The 22,456-nt window shown below is 46.5% G+C and overlaps 1 protein-coding gene across 1 annotated transcript in view; it reads left to right on the top strand.

Moving 5' to 3' along the window:
- GFPT2 (glutamine-fructose-6-phosphate transaminase 2) overlaps positions 1-22,456 on the top strand; it is a 47,022-nt gene that overhangs the window by 11,012 nt on the left and 13,554 nt on the right. The window contains 11 exon segments of the mRNA XM_030315961.1: positions 4,899-5,006; positions 6,591-6,668; positions 6,671-6,688; positions 7,216-7,253; positions 7,255-7,342; positions 10,960-11,018; positions 11,657-11,791; positions 14,349-14,410; positions 17,099-17,178; positions 17,622-17,739; positions 22,053-22,216. Of these exon segments, the coding sequence (XP_030171821.1) occupies positions 4,899-5,006; positions 6,591-6,668; positions 6,671-6,688; positions 7,216-7,253; positions 7,255-7,342; positions 10,960-11,018; positions 11,657-11,791; positions 14,349-14,410; positions 17,099-17,178; positions 17,622-17,739; positions 22,053-22,216 (948 nt within the window).

The raw sequence follows: 22,456 nt of genomic DNA on the forward strand, positions 1-22,456 counted from the left end.
CCAAAAATGATCAGACAGAATTGTCTCACGTAGCTCTGTGGTCTTTACAGTGACTGGAATTTGACCACGTTCCCTCCCCTCCCCCCCCCCGAGAACTTGATATTTGCAGAATAATTAATATTATGAAAAGTTTCACCCACACAGAGATTATAAAAATTAATGTTATGAAAAGTTTCACCTGGGGACACCTGGGTGGCTTAGTTGGTTGAGCATCTGACTTCGGCTCAGGTCATGATGTCACAGTTCATGAGTTTAAGCCCTGCGTCGGGCTCACTGCTGTCAGCACAGAGCCCCGCTTTGGATCCTCTGCTCTGTCTTTGTCTCTCTCTCTGCCCCTCCCCCCTCTCAAAAAATAAATAAACAGCAAAAAAAAAACAAACAAGAAAGTTTCACCTGACATAGATTGTAGTGATGGTTGGACCGCTCTGTGAACACAGAGTTGACCCTCGACATTGGGGAGTTAGGGGCACCAACACTCCACACAGTCAAAAATCTCCAGATAACTTTGACTCCCCCCAAACCCAGCTACTAATAACTTACTGTTGATCGGAAGTCTCACCAATAACAGTAACACATATTTGTATGTTCTATGGAGTCTATACTGTGTTCTTACAATAAAGTGAGCTAGGGAAAGAAAATGTTATGAAGAAAAGCATAAGGAAGAGAAGAAGATATTCACAGTACAGTACTGAAGTTATCAAAAAAAAGTCCACCTGAGCACTTCAAACCTGTGTTGTTCAATGATCAACTGTACTGAAAACCACTGAACTGTACAATTGAAATGGGAGAATATTAAGGTATGTGACTTATATCTGAATGGAACTGTTCAAAATTTTATAGTATTTCCATTAGAAGGTAACTATTCGGTTGTTTTTTTTTAATGAGCAAGGTGACAAAAATACATCATCTGCCCAGATGTGTTGAGGTCTGAAGTGTAGGGTAAAGTGTGAACTCCTGTGACCCAAACGCTCAGCAGCCCTGTGGGGACAGGCGCCTTTGCTGGGGAGGTGCCCCGACTATACACAAGGCCTTACACTCAACGCCTCTCACCTGATCTAGTGTCAGCCAGGAAGACAAAAATAGCTGACCACCAAAATTACCCTTAGCCATTTTAAAAAGAAAGCATCTGTAACTGCTCAGAAAGCACAGTGTTCATGTTTTTTATAGAGAAATTCTGGGAGCACGTGGGTGGCTTAGTCAGTTAAGCGTCCGACTTTGGCTCAGGTCATGATCTTGCAATTCACGGGTTGGAGACCCACATTGGGCTCTGTGCTGACAGCTTGGAGCCTGGAGCCTGCTTTGGATTCTGTGTCTCTTCCTCTCTCTGCCCCTACCCCACTGTGCTCTGTCTCTCTCTCTCTCAAAAATAAATAATAAAAGAAATTATATAGAAATTCTGCACTTTAATACTTGTGTGCAAATATATACTGTGTATGGTAACACACAGGACGTAAGAATGAAAAATAGCATTAAAAAAAATTTTTTTTTCAACGTTTTTTTTTTATTTATTTTTGGGACAGAGAGAGACAGAGCATGAACGGGGGAGGCACAGAGAGAGAGGGAGACACAGAATTGGAAACAGGCTCCAGGCTCTGAGCCATCAGCCCAGAGCCCGACGCGGGGCTCGAACCCACGGACCGCGAGATCGTGACCTGGGTGAAGTCGGACGCTTAACCGACTGCGCCACCCAGGCGCCCCTAAAAAATTTTTTAATGTTCATTTATTTTTGAAGGAAAGAGAGACAGAGCATGAACAGGGGAGGGGCAGAGAGAGAGGGAGACACGGAATCTGAAGCAGGCTCCAGGCTCTGAGCTGTCAGCACAGAGCCCGACGCGGGGCTCGAACTTCCGAACCATGAGATCACAACCTGAGCTGAAGTCAGATGCTTAACCAACTGAGCCAGCCAGGTGCCCCTCAAATTACCATTTTTAGCACCTCTGAATTTCATCGCCTCTCTTTTGTCTACGTCTAGAAGAATGAATTTTAGCAAATTAAATGTTCATATAATGTGACCCTACTCACTGCTTAGGGTTGCAGCATTCCTTTAATGGACATTTTGTCATTCATTCAGATACACTATACTGATTTGAACCTAATCTTCTTAATGACTGGAGATATTACAGGAGGTTTTGTGTATAATTGTGGTCAGCCCTCAGGCAGGTTGTCCTCTCTGTGGTTCATCTTTGGCATTTTCTCCCTTCCCCCCCCCCAGTTTTATTGAGATATAATTGACATGTAACACTGTAAAAGTTTTAGGTGTACTCAATGCTTTGCTGTATGTATATATTGTGAAATGATCACCACAATAAGGTTAAACAACCATCACTTCATACGGTTAACATTTTCTCCTCCTGATGAGAACTTTTTTTTTTAAGTTTATTTATTTATATTTGAGAGAGAGAGAGAGAGAGAGAGCACGGAAGGGGCAGAGAGGGAGAGAGGAAATCCCAAGCAGGCTCCACACTGTCAGCACAGAGCCCCATGCGGGGCTCAAACTTATGGACCGTGAGATCATGACCTGAGCCCAAGTCGGATACTTAACCAACACTGAGCTACCTAGATGCCCCCCTCCTGATGAGAACTTTAAGGAGCTACTCTCTTTGCATCTTTCAAATGTACAACACAGTATTGTTAACTATAGTCAGCATGTTGTCCATTACATCATCAGGACTTACTTATCTTATAACTGGAAGTTTATACCTTTTGACCATCTTTGCCTAATTCTCCCATCTCCTACTCCTCCACCTCTGGCGGCCACCAATCTGATCTCTGTATCAATGAGTTTGGTTTTTTTCAGATTCCACATATGAGATCATACAGTATTTGTCTTTCTTCTGTCTGATTTATTTCATGCAGCATAATGCCCTCAAGTGCCATCCATGTTGTTGCAATGGCAGGATTTTCTTCTTTTTTATGGCCAAATGATATTCCATTGTAAATATTTATCCATCCATCTGTGGATGGACACTTGGGTTGTTTCTATGTGTTGATTATTGTAAATAATGCTGCAATGAACGTGGGGGTGCAGATATCTGGCAAATTTTTAATCCTGGTCAGACCTTTCCAGCATCCCAGAAAAACAGTAGGAAAATTAAAAAATCAAATCATTGGGTGCCTGAGTGACTCAGTCAGTTAAGCGTCCAACTTTAGCTCAGGTCATGATGTCACGGTTCGTGAGTTTGAGCCCTGCGTCCGGGCTCTGTGATGAAAGCTCATAGCCTGGAGCCTATTTCAGTTTCCGTGTCTCCCTCGCCCTCTGTCCCTCCCCTGCTTGTGCTCTCTCTCTCTCAAAAATAACATTAAAAAAATTTTTTTAATCAAATCATTAAAATTTGGAAAATAAACCTTTTAACTCCATTCCTGAGGAAGCCCTGCCTGGTGGTTAGGAGCATTTAAGTCCTAAGGTCAGGTCTCCTTGGTTCCCAGTCACAGCCTCCCAAGCTTCTGTTCTAGAAAGTAAAGGGAGGTAATGGTAGATACAGCCTCTGAACTTTGATTGACACCTGTATGGGAACAGTTGGCCCAGTGCCTGGCACATAGTGAGCTCTCAATAAGATGAGTTACTATGGGGTACCCTGGGTGGCTCAGTTGGTTATGCGTCTGACTCTTGGTTTTGGCTCAGGTCATGATCTCACAGTTCATGGGTTCGAGCCCCATGTCGGGCTCCGTGGTGATAGTGCAAAGCCTGCTTAGTATCTCTCTCTCCCTCTCTCTCTCTCCTACCCCCCCCATCTCACTCTCTCTGTCTCTCTCAAAATAAATAAACTTAAAAAAAAAAAGATGAGTTATAAATATTCCTGAAGGCCAGTATTGTTCATGATCCATACTCTTGCTTCCCTGATTAATGCAGATTTACAGTCGTTCTATTCCACATGCATTTATTGAATAAGGACGGTATGCCAAGACACAGTGAGAAATGAAAAAATAGAAGTGCCAGCCTGTGTCCTTGTCGGCGGATGAAGATGTCTCAGGATGCAAGAGCACTGGGGTGGCCCAAAACCGGGGAGGCTGGGGCCTGAACAAGCCTGCTGGGGGGGGGGGCGGGGTCAGAGCTGAGCTTTGAGGACGGCAGGTTTTCCCAAGTGGAGCAGGGAGGACAGAAGGACAGAGGGACGTCAGGGTAGGGAACTCGCAGGGCAGGACAGAGACAGACCAAGGGTCCATAGTCTTAATCAGGGAGGGAGTGGAGCAGCTTAGAGAGAGCCAGTGTGACGGCTGTTACTTCCTATTAGGGAAAATGTTATTTCGAAATACAAATATGGAGAATAAAGCCAAATAAAATCTTGGAGTGCAGGCCTCCCTTGAAGGTAGGGATTCTCCAGGGGCCAAGAGATGATTTTGGTTTTGCTGTTGCAAAAGTAGCATTTATTGATGCTAAAGCTCCAGGCAACTGGGCTGAGCAGGAAGGAGTAAAGGCCTCAACCCCTGTCTTCACCTGCTGCAGCCTCCTTCACCTGCTGTGACCTCCTTAGGACCCTTCCCGGGCATATTCTGTGCAAATCAAGGAATCCACATGGGTTGGGACCTCGAGATGTCCCTAGGTGGTTGGGTGGTTTGGCTGATCTTTGCTGTTATAAATGTTGCCATGGTGAAAGCCAGGTCACGTCACTGCGTCCGTAGGAGAAATTCTCTGCGATGAAATCACAAGGCCAAGGTGTACGCATTCGTTCTTCACATGCTACGCAAGACTTCTCATCCCTGGCTGGGCTGCTTGCTGGGGCTGTCCTTCCGGAAGCAGAGGGGAGCACACCGTTTTCGGCTATGTCAGGGGAAGGCCACGCACGCAGCTGGGAAGGCCTCCCGGGATGCCAGCTGGGTGGGCATCCCCAGAACCATTTTTTTTCCCTCAACACCAACCGAGTGATTTACAAACATGTTGGTTCCCCCTCTGTCAACAGGAATCTTCGCCTACATGAACTACAGAGTCCCCCGGACGAGGAAGGAGATTTTTGAAACCCTCATCAAGGGCCTGCAGAGGCTTGAGTACAGAGGCTATGACTCGGCAGGTAGGCCCCGCAGACTGCCCTCATAGATACAACGCTTGTTTCTGTCACTTGAGAACTAGAGAAAAGGAGGAGCGCCTGGGTGGCTCAGTGGGTTAAGTGCCCAACTTCGGCTCAGGTCATGATCTCATGGTTGGTGAGTTCAAACCCCACGTTGGGCTCTGTGCTGACAGCTCGGAGCCTGGAACCTGCTTTGAATTCTGTCTCCCTCTCTTTCTGCCCTTCCCCCACTCATGCTCCATTTCTGTCTGTCAAAAATACATAAAAAAACATTAAAAGTTTTTTTTAAAATAAGGAAACTAGAGAACAGGAGAAAGAAGAGATAACGGTAAAAAAAAAAAAAAAGTCTCTACCAAAGCTCTCCCATCAATATCTTCATGTCCCTCTGCTGGTCACTGCTGTGTGTATGTTGGGGTGGTATGGGGATGTGGGGGTGTCACACGTAGCTACTTTTTGTTTTTAACCTGATCGTAACTATAGAATTGTAATTTTATGTCCTGTTTTCATTTATCTCCCACATCTCCTGTTATCCTAAACTCTTCCTAAGGATCTTGCTCAGTGGCTGCACAATCATCCCCTGGGTGACTGTCTCAGAGTTTACCTCTTCATCCATCTGACTGGTGGATATTTAGTCCACTTCCCATTTTTAATTAAGCAGCCTTAGGAGAAAGGGGGAGCCAGATACTTTCATATCCCCGTTAATTCTTTTTTTTTTTTTTTTGTATAGTTTATCTGGAGAGAGACAGAAACAGCACAAGTGGGGGAGGGGCAGAGAGGGAGGGAGACAGAATCAGAGCAGGGTTTCCACCCCTGTCAGCACAGAAGCCCTGATCAGGGTTGGAACTCACTAACTGAGAGATCACGACCTGAGTCAAAACCAAGAGTCAGATGCTAACCGATCTGAACCACCCAGGCTCCCCTCCTGTTCATCTTTTTTTTAAATTTTTTTTTTTCAACGTTTATTGATTTTTGGGACAGAGAGAGACAGAGCATGAACGGGGGAGGGGCAGAGAGAGAGGGAGACACAGAATCAGAAACAGGCTCCAGGCTCTGAGCCATCAGCCCAGAGCCCGACGCGGGGCTCGAACTCACGGACCGCGAGATCGTGACCTGGCTGAAGTCGGACGCTTAACCGACCTGCGCCACCCAGCGCCACCCCCTCCTGGTTCATTCTTAACGGAAAGCATGTCAGATGAAGGATCTTAGGAACACTAATGCAGTAGGGATGTCAGCACAGGGCATGGCACCATCAGTGCCCTCAAGCGAGCCCGCCACCTTCAGTGGTGGGCGTGGAGGAACCTCCTTCACAGGCAGCCTCCCAGGGATGCACCCTGGTTCAAAGCCAGGTGAGGCGGCCACAGCCCAGGCCCCAGGTGCGCCTCCCCTGTTTGCTGCTACATCATAATCTTGCTGAATTGACACCCTGAACGCTGTGTAGTTCTCTTCCAGGCTGCAAGCCTGGCCAACGGGAAGGGACAAATCCACAGCACTGTGCAGCCCTCACCTGGGTTGTACTCTGTAACAAAGTGCAGGAGACCAACAAATCCCAATGCAAAAAAAAGGAAAAAAATCATGTGTGTCCCACAGGTGTGGCAATCGATGGAAATAATAACGAAGTCAAAGAAAGACATATCCAGCTGGTCAAGAAAAGAGGAAATGTCAAGGCTCTGATGAAGAACTTTACAGTAAAGTGGGACACATGCCCAGTCAAAGCAGCATGGGTCAGTTTAAAGTCTTTTATTCCAATAGCATTCGAGACTAAAAATATTCACTATCCAAGCAATGGATAAATAGAAGGAGAGTTAAGCCTACATCATAAACTGTGTTTTCTCAGAGTGTGGATTTGTTTTGTTTTTGTTTTGTTTGGGGGGGGTTGGTTGTCTGGGGTTTTTTGTTTTTCTAGGAGGGTGGTGCATGAGAATTTTTTTTAATATTTAGTACATATGTATTTATTTTAATTTTTCTGGCAAATGATACTGTTTTCCATTTATAGTCATGATCTATAATATTCTTTTTAAAGTAAGCTCATTTGGCTGGTGACTTAGGTTACTGATAAGCACAAGTAAACTACAGCAGGGATCTGGCAGAAATCCCAGGGTGGGGCCTTTGCAGTCCAAGGTGGGATGTGCTTTTGACGTGGCTGAGGTGTGTCCATGTAATGATGCCACCTCACCATAACAGTACTGGTCAATGATTATTTTTCTGCTTCTAGAACAAGACAGCATGGACTTGAAGGTGGAGTTTGAGACCCCACTTTGGCATTGCCCACACGCGCTGGGCTACCCATGGGGTCCCCAATGCTGTCAACAGCCATCCACAGCGCTCAGACAAAGGCAACGGTATGTAGTGTGGCCCTGCGTCCCCTTCCTGAAGGTTCTGCCTGGCTTTGACCTGTACCACTGTGGATCCACACCCCCTGCCAACTGGCATGCTTCTCTCCCTGCCACATCTTCCCCGAGGATCCAAACAGATAGCGCTGGGCCTTAGACAGGAGGCAAAACTCAGCCTGGCTCCTGGGCAGGGCTGACCCCCACCCAGGCCTCTACAGGAAAACAGTGGCGACTTCCCATGACTGCCTCCCAGCTTCTGAGACCCAGCCTGAGTGCAACTTGGCAGCATGAGAGGTCTAAGAGTCGGGCACTGTTCCGCAAGGGACTGTGTTGTTCTGGAGGGCTGGGTGCCCGAGGGAGGGACTGGGTTTCATTTCCCAAGAGGAGAGTGGTCTTGAGCCAGGGCAGTGCTGATCTGGTTAATGTCTGAAGTTCCTGCTCCAATCCTGGGCCCTGCCATGAGGCCTCAGCTGCCAAAGGCTTGAGGTTTGGAGAAGCAGAGACTGTAGCAGGCAGCCCAGGGCCTCCCTCCAAGCAGCAGAGCCCTCTGCTTGGCTTGCGTCATGTTTTTTAAATATGAGAATTACCAAACCTGAAAGTCCAGACTTTTGTTATTCCTTGAAAAACTAGAGATATGGTAACTGGGCTCACAGTACCTTGGAGTTTCCACTGAAAAAGCGGGTGGTCTAGGGTCACAGAGAGTGACCCCACAGAGAGTGGGGACATGGTGACTGCTCAGGGCAGTCACGGGGATACCAGGCCCTCTTTGGTGAGCTGCAGGATCCCTGGTTCTCCCAAATGCCCCAGCTCGTGGGTCCATGTCCCATGCCTGGGCCCACAGGATAGTTCTGTTCAGTGACACCCCCAGGCCCTCTCATCAGAGAAGGGCTGGTAGGTCTGGAGATTCCAGTGGGTCTCCGTTCTAGGTTAGGCCTGATTAGGTCAGAAGCCCCCAGTGACCCACCCCTGGGCATGATGGGGGAGGGTGACCGGCAGAGAGAATGACCTCTGGAGTCCCTTGGGACCCCCACCCCAAGACATTCCCTGGCATGGTGTCAGTTCTTACCAAGCCCCATAGTAGAGTAGAAATCAGATCCACCAGAGTCGTTGAGGAGTGCTTATTGGCAGGAAACTTTAGCTAAACACTTGGCAAGAGTCACTGCAGTTCATCGTCGTGGAAGTTGGGCCATAGGAGAGACTGGCACCTCTCTGCTCAATGTCCCTTACTCCTGGGAACACTGGCTCATCCTGCCCAATTTGGAAGGGAAGGACTCCTCTGGAGAATGGAAGGAGAGCCCCATACCTCCTGCTCGGCAGAACACCTGGAGAGAACCCTGGGGGCTGGGCTACACGTGCATCCATGTGGTCGGGGTCTTGGGTAGTGAGGACAGATTCTTGGATCTGGTCCATGCCTTGAACCATAGGGCATCCCACTTCCGGGGTCAGTGCCCCACATCCAGGAGGGGGACAGCAGACCCCATGGTGCTGAGGACCTAGAATGTTATTCCAGCCAAATCTCAAGCCAGATACAGAGGTTGACCCCTGGAGCAGTGGGGCTGGTGGGAAAAACTGTACCAAGACCATGTACCCTGAGAGGTTGCCACCCTAGGTGATAAAGTGAAGCCTCACTTCAGTGTAGTCGGGGATTCTGTGTCCCCAAAGCAGGGAGGCTCCAAGCAGATCCCCCTGCCCCACACCCAAACTTGAAAATGCCTGCCCTGACTCAGGGTGAGTAATTGAAAAGAAAACAACACGAGAAGTAAGCAGAGATTCATAGAATTTCTTTAGCAACTCATCAGGGATAACTGAAGAGCACATTTTTGAGGAACACTTACACCCAGCAACAGCGTTGCACAAGAAAATTACACAAAGAAGCATTCGTAAAGAAAACACAGATTCTAGGAAGCCAACTACCGATGAGAAGACAATTAAATGAAAAAATGGGACAAGGTTAAGAAAATAAAGCAACTGTGTCAGAGTCAATATGAAAACTATTGGAGAGGTGGATGAATATGGAGACAGTGAATAGAGATCCAATAGGTGAGTTACTGGTGTCCCCTAAGAAGAGAACAACACAAGTGAAATAGTAAAAATAAAATAAGATAAAATAAAATAAAATAAAATAATAATAATAGGTAAAGCCGTAAATGAGTTCAGCTGTGCCCAGCACACTTGTCGAAAATGGCTTTTCTATTCAAGCCCTTCCAGTCTGTGTGTGACTTCACAAGTATAACAATAGGCTGTAAAAAAGAGGGAGAGAGAGAGAGAGAGGAAATTATGATAAAAACAAAGAAAAACAGTAAAGGACTAGCCTGTACTGACCAAAAACTGAATTAGAGATCCAGAGTTTCACTGAACAGTAATCTTTATGAAGAACACCCACTTTCTAGATGCATCCTGGTGGAATTACTGAATGCCAAGGATGATAAAGGGTCTATCATCTAGGCTCAGGAGGAAAGGGAATTCCTTACCCAGAAAAACTCTCAGGCTGCTTTTAGACCTTCAGGTTATCCATCAGCTATTTATTGAGGAAATGCAGTGGTGACTGAGGCATATCCCTCTTCCAGGGTTGGCCAGGGGGTCCCCACCCCCCTTCAGCTGGGGGCAAGGAACCCTACTGGTGCTCAGGGAGCAGGGAGGAACCACAGCAGGCAGACCCTGTAGAGAGAAATGCTGATGGCCATACAGGAATGGGGGTGAGCCCAAAGATGCCAGAATTTCTGGGGTCACCCAGAAATTTTTAAGTTTATTTATTTAGAGAGAGAGAATGGGGGAGGGGCAGAGAGAGAGGATCCCAAGCAGGCTCTGCACTGACAACAGAGTGCCCAACCTGGGGCTCAAACTCATGAACCGTGAGATCATGACCTGAGCTGAAGTCAGACCCTAACTGATGGAGCCACGCAGGCACCTGAAAATCAGGATTCAAAATTTCAAACTTCACTCTTTTCACAATGTGGTGTGGATCAAATGGAACACGTGTGGATTGCTAGCTTGTGGCCTCATTGAGCCTAAAGCCATTTCAGAATGCCTGAACTAGTTTCTGGATAATGAAGTGTTCATCATCCCCTATTTGACATAAATGCCAAAACACATTTGACAATACTGTAGGCCACAGGTCAAAGGTCTGTGCGTAGTCAGGTTGGTAGGTGCTTTTAACCCAAAGAGAGCAGTGTATTTCCTCAGGTTTAAATTGTAGTCGTAGGGGCACCTGGGTGGCTCGGTCGGTTAAGTGTCCGACCTCGGCTCAGGTCATGTTCTTATGGTTCGTGAGTTTGAGCCCTGCATCGGGCTCTGTGCTGACAGCTCAGAGCCTGAAGCCTGCTTTGCATTCTGTGTCTCCCTCTCTGTCTGCCCCTCCCCCACTTGCGTGCATGTGCTCTCTCTCTTTCTCTCAAAAATAAATAAATGTTTAAAAAAATAGTTTAAAAAATTAAATAAATAAAAAATAACTTGTAGTAGATGGTAACACGTCCACTCTCATCACCGCTAAGTGATGTTTGCTCACAGGAGTCTCTGTGGGAGGAAAGCTTGTAGAGAGTTTCAGACTGTCAGATCGTTGTCCTTCACTTCCGAATTGAACTTCACCTTTTCATAGCATTTCTCTCTTCACCAAACTTTTCTTCCAGAATTCGTTGTCATCCATAATGGGATCATCACAAATTACAAAGACCTAAGGAAATTTCTGGTAAGCTACTTCCCCTGGGTTAACATGTAGGTCAGGTGGTGTCGATCTTCCCCAGAACTTTCCAACCAGCTCATTTCCCTCTGGAAGCAAAAGCAGGAGCTGAGTAAGACCCATGTCACCACATTGGACATAAACCTCATCCTGGCTCCGCCACCTTTCCAGATCTCGCAGAAGATAGCAGGGCATTTGCATGTCCCTCAGGGACCACCGCAGATTCACATAATCAAAAGAACATGAACTTCCTTTTATTAAAGTATCTGCACTGCCTAACGTATCGACTCATACACCACATGGAATGTGGGGTGAGAAGGCAGACAGTGTTTGTCTCACATATGAAAAGGTTGCGGCGTTGGTTGGGATGTGGGTGGGTTTGACTCAACATATTTGATCATTTTGACTGCTGTTATTTTGCAATGTCCAGATTAATGGCGAGGACAGGCTTCTGAAGCAGGATGATCTCAGGGAATACTGGAATGACTCAGCTTGCTATGTGATTCTGGCAGACATTTCTTACCCCTGTTTTCCTTGTTCTTATCTTAAGTCACTGTGAGCGTGGATCATAAGGGAGGAGAGGGAGCTGGCCGGGCAACATTATGCAATGACCGTTATCTAACACTCTGTCCAACGAAATATTCCAGGAAAGCAAAGGCTATGAGTTTGAGTCAGAAACAGACACAGAGACCATCGCCAAGCTGATTAAATACGTGTTTGACAACAGAGAAACTGAGGACATTACGTTTTCAACACTGGTCGAAAGAGTCATTCAGCAGCTGGTGAGTTACCAGGCCCACCTGTGTACATAAATCGCCCTTTCATTCCTTCACTTTTCAGTAGCATTTATGAGTCGAATTTGTGCAAAGTACCTGAGGATTAAAGATGGCTTGACTACAGTGGTGCCTGGATGGCTTAGTTGGCTAAGTATCTGACTCTTGATTTTAGCTCAGGTCTTAATCTCAGGGTCATGAGTTCAGCCTCGCATTGGGCTCTGTGCTGGGCGTGAAGTTACTAAAAACAAAAAAAGTCTACGATGTCTGGCCTTAAGATGTTGCATCATGGAGAACTGAGAGAAATCCTGAGGTTTTGGTAGTAAATATCGAGTAAGAAGTGGCTTGTTCCATCTTAACCCCTCTGAATCCGTGATCGGAACTTCCCATCAGTGGTTCCTCATGATGGCACACTGCACGTGGGACCTTTGTCATCTTGTCCGCTGTGTGTGCCATTAGTTACATACCCAGAGTGCATTGAACTGATGTTGGAGACTCAGAATTGTAGTTTTTCCACCAGTTTCAGTGAAGTGATTGTTTATCAAGGGGCGGAAATACCTACATATCCTTACTGAGCAGAGTTGGAAGGAAAAGGAAGTAAAAGCAGGTGTGAACTTTTGAGAAGTTTGATTCTAGAAAAAGAGTGTCAGGAAATGGCCCAGTGGTGGTGGGAGAGGCTTGCAGTTCTGATGGAAGACTGGTTTTTGTGATAGGAGATACCAGATCAGGTTTGTGTGCTTATCCAGGAAGAGAGAGAGAGATTGGTGATGTCCCAGAGGGCTGGGCCCACAAAACTAAGCCCCAAGAAGGGGCACATGCTGGAACAAGGGCGGGGTAGAGGGGGAGTTGTCCACAAGGACGAGGCACAACAGACTCAGGCCGTGTATGAGATGGTAGGGGGAGGAGGAGTGGTCTCCAGATTTCCCAGAGTCCATCCCCCTGGGCATCCCTGCCATCCAGGAGCTCCTCCAACACAGGGGCAGCCTGGAGACAGCATTTGGGGCCAAGAATCTGGAATATCCAGGGTCAGAGGGTACAACACTATGGTTTAAAATATATCACCCTCTGGTATTTTCAGAGCCTTTTTCATAAATAAGTCTACTGTCAAACACTTTGCTCCCATTTTTGGAAGTCATAATTTAGAAGACATTTATAGACAAGAGCCTGTCCTATACGTAATACATAGTATAATTACTATGTAATTTACAGTAAACCAGTTTGGTTTTGCTGCACGGTATCTTCTCATTTCCATTTGTAATTTTAAATTTTGGAAATGCCTCCCCAGTGATGACAGGTGTAAATTTCAGTGATTTCTCTTAGCTGAAGCAATGAGGGGCTCTTTGGGGCTCTTTGGGACTGGGAAGTGTTTTTCTGTTCAGTACCACGTTGTTGTTGACAGAACTGGCAGAGTAAACATCAGGCTCCTGGGCAGTTTGAAAGGCCCCTAGAGGCCTGGGGATGCTGACTCTGGGTCCCTCTGGCTGTGTGACTGAGTTGGCAAACTGGCCAAGGCTGCGTGGGGCCTTGGGTCTGCCCAGGATTCCAAAACATGGGGCATTTCACATGAAAATCCAGACTTCTAGCTGGTTATACATAACCCGAGTCTACTAGGGCCATGGTAAAATTAGTACAGGGTGGTCAGAATGTAGGAGAGAATTTTGCACCAGGGATTTAAATAGAGCATTTGGAGTCTAGAGTTAGGAGAACTAGGTTTGTTCTGGTTTGCACAATGCAACAGAGGGTGAATGACAGTCATTGCTAAAGAAATAATAGCAACACTAATAACAACCCATGCCACTGTTGGGTTTTTCATATGGCAGACCACTGTTCAGAGCACTTAAAGTGCATGAGCTCACATGGGGCACCTGGGCGGCTCAGTTGGCTGAGCGTCTGACTTGGGCTCAGGTCATGATCTCACACTGGTGAGTTCGAGCCCCAACTCAGGCTCACCGCTGTCAGCACAAAGCCCACTTTAGATCCTCTGTCCCCTTCTCTCTCTGCCCCTCCCTGCTCACACACTCTCTCTCAAAAATGAGCAACAAAAGTACATGAGCTCACAGAAGCCATGCAAGGTAGAACTATTCTCATTTCCATTCACCACGAGGCACAAACTAGGCAATTGCTCAATTAAGGGGTGGAGACAGGATTTGAACCCAGGCTCTACTGTGTGTCATGGAGTAGTCCCTTTTGTTCTCACAGTTCCAGGGCAGGACCCCTGGCCACAGTTCTCATTTCCTGAGGCTCTAACTGCCCCCATCCACCCAGATCATCACAGAGCTGGGAATCGCTCCTTGTGGCCCTGAGCAGGGGTGGGTTCTGCTGAGCACCATGAAACCCGCAAGTTCTGGTCTTTGGATTTTCCTCGTGGTACGGACTGTGTCACTTTCTTCTCCTGACATCACCCTGAAAGAGCTGTCCTGCATTCAGCACCCTGAGGGAGGAACCCCAGGACCACCCACTGTGAAGAGTGACCCCCCTGTGGGGTGGTGGGCCAGGCTGCAACAGCCTTGGCAGCTCAGGTGGGGCCGGAGCACATGCGGCTCACTCTTGTTTGCTGTGTTTACAGGAAGGTGCATTCGCGTTGGTTTTCAAGAGCATCCACTACCCGGGAGAAGCTGTTGCCACCAGGTGAGGCAAAACACATTGACATTTCAAGAACAAATAAATAAGATTGCTTAGCTTGAGACAACAGGGGAGAAGTGAGACCGTGGCTTATGCCCCCTACCATCTCTGTGGCTGGGCTTCTGATTTTTAAAAGAGAAAGCAGAAAGTTGATTTTTTATTTGAAATCTCCAGATTTTCAGAAGTTGACAACAAATTCAAAGTAAAAATAAAACTGTATAGCAAGGGGCAGATCCAGGTTGCAGGTCAGTTTTGGAGATGCCTTCTGGAAAAAGCTTGCAAAATTATGAATGTGAAACTAGGAACAAGTGAACATTAATTTGAATCCAGTAAGAAGAGGCCTTGAAGGCCCCACGCTCAAGCTTCATCACCTGCACACCAGAGGTGTTCTAGAGGGCCAGCCGACATGTCCCTCTGTTGGATAGAGCCACATGGCCCCCAGTGATGTGTGGATTCACACAAGTGGGAGCATGAGTGCCATCCTGTTATTTTATATTCAGATGAACTGATTATCCATCTGTCCATCCGCCATCAGTCTGACCATCCATCTACACATCTACCTGTCCATCTGTCCTTCCCTCCCTCCATCCATCCAACTGATATTTGTTGAGCACTTAGTCTATACTGGGTCCTAGGGATCTATTAACACCTGACCTAGTACTGTCTTTAAGGACTGGACATTTGTGCAGGAGGACAGAGCAGGGCAGAGGGTGTTGATACTCCATGTTGGGGGCTGGGAGGCAATGCACTGGGGAGCATGAGGGGGTACAAATGTCAGCCTTGGGGAGGTGGCCAGAAGCACCAGTGTGAGCAAAAGGAAGGGGCCTAGAGTGAGCTCAGCATTCAGGGATCTGACCCAGAGCAGCCTGAGTCCCCTTCAGAAAAAAAATAGAAAAGACCCTGGTTAAGGGCACAGATGGGGTCACCAGGGACACACCAACCCTTGCTCTTCAAAGGAGCCCCTGGAATGTGGCCCAGATTCTATAATGAAAGCAGTGGCTATTTCCAAGACACTTTGTAAGCTCATTCCTCATGGTAGCAGTCATGGGGGGACTTTCTGCTCTTTCAGAAAGACAGACTGACACCTGCCGTGTACCAGGCATTGGAGACAGCAGTGAGCAAGGTCGTGTACACTCTGCCCCTCTAGCTCCAAGGGCTGGTGGGGAGTGAGGATGTTGGCAGAAGCCCTGCTCTGCAGGGTCTCAGGTGCACTGTGGACTGAAAGTTTCATTCTGAAGCCTCTGAGGAGCCATGGAGAATGCACCTGTGGCCTGGAAGATGCAGAGAGAACGAGGCAGTCCCTCACAGACAGTCATATTCTCTAGGCAGGAAATGATGGGAATGTATCATGATTTAATTTTTGTTCAGGATAGGAAGGAATTTACCACTTGGCATTCAATTTCTTCAATCATAGAATTATAACAGACCGCTTGTCCCTATTAAATTTGGAAACCCCGGGGCACTTGGGTGGCTCAGTCAGTTAAGCAGCCGACTTCAGCTCAGGTCATGACCTCATGGTTCATGAGTTTGAGCCCCGCATCAGATTCTGTGCTGACAGGTCAGAGGCTGGAGACTGCTTCAGATTCTGTGTCTCCCTCTCTCTCTCAAATATAAATAAACGTTAAAAAAAAATTAGAAACCCCTTTTAAAACTTGATACTATCATGGTATTACTATTTTAAGTGAATGCAAAAGAAGGCCATGTGAAGAAGCAATAAAGCTTTATATTTCTAAATTGTCCATAACCTGCCGGCTCTGTAACCTCCTGGGCAATCTTTGGGATGCCTCGGGAGCATTATCTGAGGCGAAGTTCAGAGAAATCATAGAGCTCTATCTACAACAATAAAATCTGGGGGAGACGTTTGCCAAGAAAATTAGATAACCACAGTACTTTCTCATTGTCAATGTTATAAAGGCCATTCGAGCTGGCTCTCCATTGTACCAGAGCCGTGTCTCCTCTGCTTCAGATATGATAAAAGATGGTCCAGATTATTCAGGGTGCTCACAGCACTTTCTTCAAAGCCACAGACTTTGTCCCCCCACTTGGGGAAGTCGGATGCAGGGCTGGGAGAGGAAACCTGAGTTTGAGGCTGCAGGAACTCCCACAGAGGAAACATCACTGTCCCCTCTGTGATGGAGTCCAGCTCGTGCAGGTCAAGGAATTGAAACTTCGCCCAGGAGGTGACACTCAGAGACAAAACCACCCTTGAAAGTGTGTTAGGTGGCCCACAAAGTTGAGCAGATCCAAAGCCAGTCATCAGAATGCCCCTCAAAGCTGGAGAACAGCCGAGCTAGGCAAAAGGGGTGGGGCAGGGGGAGGGAAGAGAGTCTTTGGGCAGGTCATGGGCGTCCAGGGCTCCTGCTTTAAAGATGGCAGTAAATAGCAGCAAGCTGGAGCCACGAAGTGAGGGCCTGCTGATGCCTCAGCCGCAGTGATCTAACCATGTGGGGATTCACTGGGCAGGTGGGTGGTACCGTGAAAGCAAGCCAGAATTCTGCCAGTCGGTTGGTCCCTGCCCCAAGCCCTGGGAGCATCTTCCTGTGGCTCAGGAGTCTGTCCTGTAGGATCTCAACAGGACACTTTCCCCTGTTGGAAGGACTAGATGCGGGGACCCCTCCTCAGTGCTAAGAGGCCATCTAGCCCTGCCTGGGGTGTTGAGACAATGAGCAACTCGACTCCCTGTTGTCTCTACAGGAGAGGCAGCCCCCTGCTCATTGGAGTGCGCAGCAAATACAAGCTTTCCACGGAACAGATCCCCATCTTGTACAGGACACGTAAGTTTCTCGAGAAGGACTTGAACAGGGCAGGGGGCTCTGGTGCAGGCAGATTTCTTCTGTCTGCCGGGGCCGGTCCGCATAAGGCTCCAGGTCAAAAAGGCTTTCGTGCAACTGAGACTTGGGTCCCTCTTTGCAAAAGCTTTTTATTATAGATATTTTCAAACACATACACAAGTCCAGGGGAAGGCATGCAGCTCCATTACATAAAGGCATCCACGCTCTGGTATGAGTGTTGATTTGCTTTGTTTTGTTCACAGCCATTCAAAAAGCTCTTGCAGTGGCACCGTGCTATTTGGGGATCATTTTCACGATTTGGCTGACGCAGCCGAAGCTAAAAATTGCAGATTTCTCCCACACATATTCAAAGGGAAAGCTGGCGCCTTGCTTCATGTTATTCAAACAAAATAGTTTAATGTCACTTGCAATCCTTCCTTCACCAGGCAATTTCGAGAACGTAAAGAAGATCTGCAAAACAAGAATGAAGAGGCTGGACAGCTCAACCTGCCTTCATGCCGTGGGCGATAAAGCAGTGGAATTCTTCTTTGCTTCTGACGCAAGGTAGCTAAAGCTTGTTTCCTTTCTTTGCTAGGATTATGTAACCAAAAATGACTGGCCAGACACCACCATTTTTCATTTATCCCCGCTTTTCAGCTGTTTTCTTACAGCAAGGGGCAGGGATGATGGCAGATTTCAGTTCTCTGTGACCCTTCTCCGAGAACCTCAGAGAACCACTGAGAGCACCTCATGACCAAGGGCAGGATTCACTGACCTCCACAATGTTTTGGGGCCTGCACAGAATAATTGAATTATTTGCCAACATTTTAAAAGGGGGGAGATTTCACATAAAATTCTGGATTTCTAGCTTCTCTGGAAAATCAGCAGATCTGAGCACCCTGGGTTATGCTCCCTCTGGCCCAGGATGTCTGGGGCCACTCAAAGGCTATGCTCCCTTTAAGTAGCTGAGGCAGGTGTCTTCAAACCTTTGGTCCTTCTCTCACCCCACCTGACTCTGCCTGAGTCTGAGCACTCATGATGAGAGGGCCAAGACCTAGGAGTGTGGTCCAAGTCATTTCTAAGTCCATGTTCTCATTAACAGACAATACTTCTGAAATTTGAGGAAGTCTGCTTCATATCCATTTTAGTACAAAAAATTTATACACATCCATATACACATACTCAGAAAAGACCAAAACACTTTCCTGTTAGTTGAAATAGAAAACACTACCATAAGGGTGCCTGGGTGGCTCAGTCAGTTAAGCATCTGACTCTTGATTTGGGCTCAGGTCACGATCTCACGGTTTGTGAGTTCGAGCCCTGCATTGGGTTCTGCACTGGCTGCTTGGGGCCTGCTTGGATTCACTCTCTCACTCCCTCTCTGCCCCTCCCCGCTTGGGCTCTCTCTCTCTCAAAAACAAATAAACATTTAAAAAAAACTTTTTTAAATCCAACTGAAAGCCTGTTAGAACTAATCCTAGAGGCTAGTCAGAGAATGAAGATGTGGAAATCAGACATCCCAGCAGTTCAGCTATCAGCTGAACAAGGCTGCAGAACCATATCCACCCCGTTTCCTCTTGTGCCTCCTCACATGACTGGCACAGTAAACCCTCAGCAAGCCTTTCTTGAACAAAAACCAAAAAAAAAAAAAAAAAAGTAATCTATTTACCCGAGCTAGAAAAACTATTTTAATCCCTTAAGATAAATCTTAATAAAAATAGTCCAGAGTCTCTCCAGAGAAGACTACAAAAGTCAGCAATGAGAAACAAGACCAGATTTGAATAAAGGGAGAGAGTCCACACTCCTTGGTAAAAAGGCTTAACATTATTTTAAAAAAAACTAATTGGTTTAAAGTTATTTTAATAATTAAAAATTGTTTTTTAAAGATAACTGACTCTCCTTAATCTGCAAATTTGATGCTATAATTAAAAATCCTCACGATTTCTTTGCTTGTTTAGGATTTGGAACTTGGAAAGATGATTTTACAGTGTATGGTGTGTAGACCAGATGTGGGTGACCCTCCCAGATATGAAGGCACACTGTAGAACCCGCAGGGCAACAGTAGCCAGTGCTGAGGGCTTCGCCAGGATGGTCTCATTTAATGAACACAACCAGGGCACCTGTGTGGCTCAACTGGTTAAGCGTCTGTTGATTTCGGTTCAGGTCATAATCTCGCAGTTCGTGGGTTTGAGCCCCGAGTCAGACACTGTCAGCACAGAGCCTGCTTGGGATTTTCTCTGTCTCCCTCTGCCTCTCCTGTACACTCTTTCTTTCTCTCTCTCTCAAAATAAATAAACATGAAAAAAAGTAAACACAACAAACTTCTAGTGAAGGCACAGTGATCATATCCCATTTTACAAATGAGGAATTTGACATAGGGGCTCAGAGGGGTCATATCTGGGCTGCTTGAGGGCACAATATTGGTAACAGACAGAAATAAGGATACCATATTGGGTCTGTCTAACTCCTGGGCCAGTAGTCTTTTTTTTTCCTTTTTTTTTTTTTTTTACATTTATTTATTTTTGAGAGAGAGAGAGACAGAGTGTGGGCAGGGGAGGGGCAGAGGGGGAGGGAGACACAGAATCAGAAGCAGGCTCCAGACTCCGAGCTGTCAGCACAGAGCCCAACGCAGGGCTCAAACCCAGGAATCGTGAGATCATGACCTGAGCCGACGTTGGATGTTTAACCGAATGAGCCACCCAGGCACCTCTGGGCCAGTAGTCTTAATGATGGACTATATCACCATCCATTTTGTAAATAATAACAATTATATTTAAACGTGCAGGGGCGTCTGAGTAGCTCAGTCAGCTAAGCATCCAACTTCAGCTGAGGTCATGATCTCATGGTTTGTGGGTTCGAGCCCCACACGGGGATCTGTGCTGATAGTTTGGAGCCTGGAGCCTGCTTCAGATTCTGTGTCTCCCTCTCTCGCTGCCCCTCCCCCACTCATTCTCAGTCTCTCTCTCAAAAATAAATAAAATATTTTAAAAAATAAATAAATTAACATGCAGACATACACGCACACATAAATGCAAACACACGTGTATTTAGCACTGCCTGGAGAGCAATACAATATAAGTGGTGTTTCTCTCTTGGAGATGGGATCAGGCCATTTTCTTCCTCTTATTATTCTGTGTTTTCTACTGTTTAAACAATGCATGTATACTGTTCAAAGTATTTTTTTCCAGTGCGGTGGTTTCCCATCCTTCTTTAGAAGTCTGTCTTCCTGAGCATCTGTCTAGAGACACCTTTCTTAGGGCCATGGAATGTGGCCACTTCTTTCTTTAACTTTACATCAGGAATTATAAATGTTCATTTTTTGGCACAGGGCAGGTGTGGGTGTGGCACTTGGTGGAATGAGGATTTTTTTCTCCCATGGTCTTATAAGTGCCACCTTCATGGTTTTGTTTTTTATTTGTTTTTTATTTTTGACCATAACTATGTACCACTTGTGCTATTGATTAGTTTGCTTTTTCACCTACCAACTTTTCTAACGCCATTTATTTTTAAAAGAAACTTTGTATTGCCATTTTGCAAGACAAAAATTATCATTACTTTCCATACAAAGTTATTATAAAAATAAGCACAATGGGGCACCTGGGTGGCTTAGTCAGTTAAGCATCCAACTCTTTATTTCAGCTCAGGTCATGATCTCACAGTTCATGAGTTCCAGTCCTGCCTTGGGCTCTATGCTGACAGCACGGAGCCTGCTTGGGATTCTCTCTTTCTCCCTCTTTCTTTGCCCCTGCCTTCCTCCTGCACTCACTCTCTCTCTCAAAAAAAAAAAAAAATAAGCATAATGACCCCACATTTCATTGGTGGACGTATTTTTTACTTTGCTTTTAAACTATCCTTTTCCTTGCAGGGAGTGTGTGTGTGTGTGTGTGTGTGTGTGTGTGTGTGTGTGTGTGTTATGAAACTGAGTCATTTGTCCTGATGATTTTCCCACTGTCTGGATTTTGCTGAGAGAATCCCCCATGGTGTCATTTAACACGTTCCCCTGCCCACTGCATTTCCCATGCACTGGCGTTCACAGGTGTCTACAAACTTGATCTCCTTCTGGTTTGATTTTTTTGGCAAGACGGCTTCATAGATGGTGGTGTGTCCTTCTATCAAGAAGCATATATGTCTCATTGTCTGTCTTTTTATGCTGTTAAGATTGATCAGGGGGTTCATGCGCCAGACAGCCTCTCCCATCCATTGTAAAGCTGCTCTCTGCTTTTCACCTTTTGGTTTCAGCAGAGCACTTCATGGTCCTTACTTAGAACTATTAGTAATTAGGAGTCCATAAATTGACTATTCTGATGCTGTCATTCCTTATTTATTAGCTGTAGTCCATCCATAAATTTGCCTTCATGAACAATGTGGTTATTCTGAAAGATCAGATCAGTTTAAAAAGCAAGATAAATGTTTCATTCTTTCCTGTTCCGATTTAGAGTAATATGTTGGTTCCCAAGCATTCTCCAAAGGTGACACTGTCTGGATTATGATTTGAAGAAAGCGGTTGTAAAAGGCCATCTGTGAGATTACTGGGGAAATCTGAACATACTGGATATTTGATGATATGAAAGAATAACTACTAATTTTAGATGTGATGATGGTATTGTGGGTTTAAAATTTTTCCCTCTCTTTTAGAGATAGAAGCTAAAATGTTTACAGATGAAATGATGTGATGTCTGAGACTGGATTCAAAACAATTCTGGGGGGAAGGAGGAAGGTGTGAATTGATGTGTATAGTGTAGTGTCCCTGTCCCTCCTAAAATGCCATCTGATACTACTGATGGGGACCCATACTGGGGAGGCAAGTGAGTGACTGCCTTGTAGCTGTCAAGCATGTGCAGGCCCCATCTGTGATGCCCGTGTTTCCCTTGCTCCAGTGCTATCATAGAACACACCAACCGAGTTATCTTCCTCGAGGATGACGACATCGCCGCAGTGGCTGATGGGAAGCTCTCTATTCACCGGGTCAAGCGTTCAGCTAGTGATGACCCATCTCGAGCCATCCAGACCTTGCAGATGGAACTGCAGCAAATCATGAAAGGCAGGTGTCCTCTGAGGGTCCGTGTGCAGCAGCCTTGAGGGGGGGGGCAGGTGCTCGATGGGGGAGCTCCTGAGACTCTCTGTCCTACCCTGAATAGGTGCCACAGCCCTCCTACCTGCCGTGGCCATTAGGGTGGCGTTGCAGGTGCTCTGTGGCTTGCCCAGCCCAGGGGATGTGGGAAGCCTGGTCCCACTCCCCCAGCAGGAGTTCCTGACTATATAAAGGCACTAGGTCTCCCTG

This window comes from Lynx canadensis, chromosome A1 (assembly GCF_007474595.2).
Source record: "Lynx canadensis isolate LIC74 chromosome A1, mLynCan4.pri.v2, whole genome shotgun sequence".
In the NCBI taxonomy this organism is placed as follows: Eukaryota; Metazoa; Chordata; class Mammalia; order Carnivora; family Felidae; genus Lynx; species Lynx canadensis.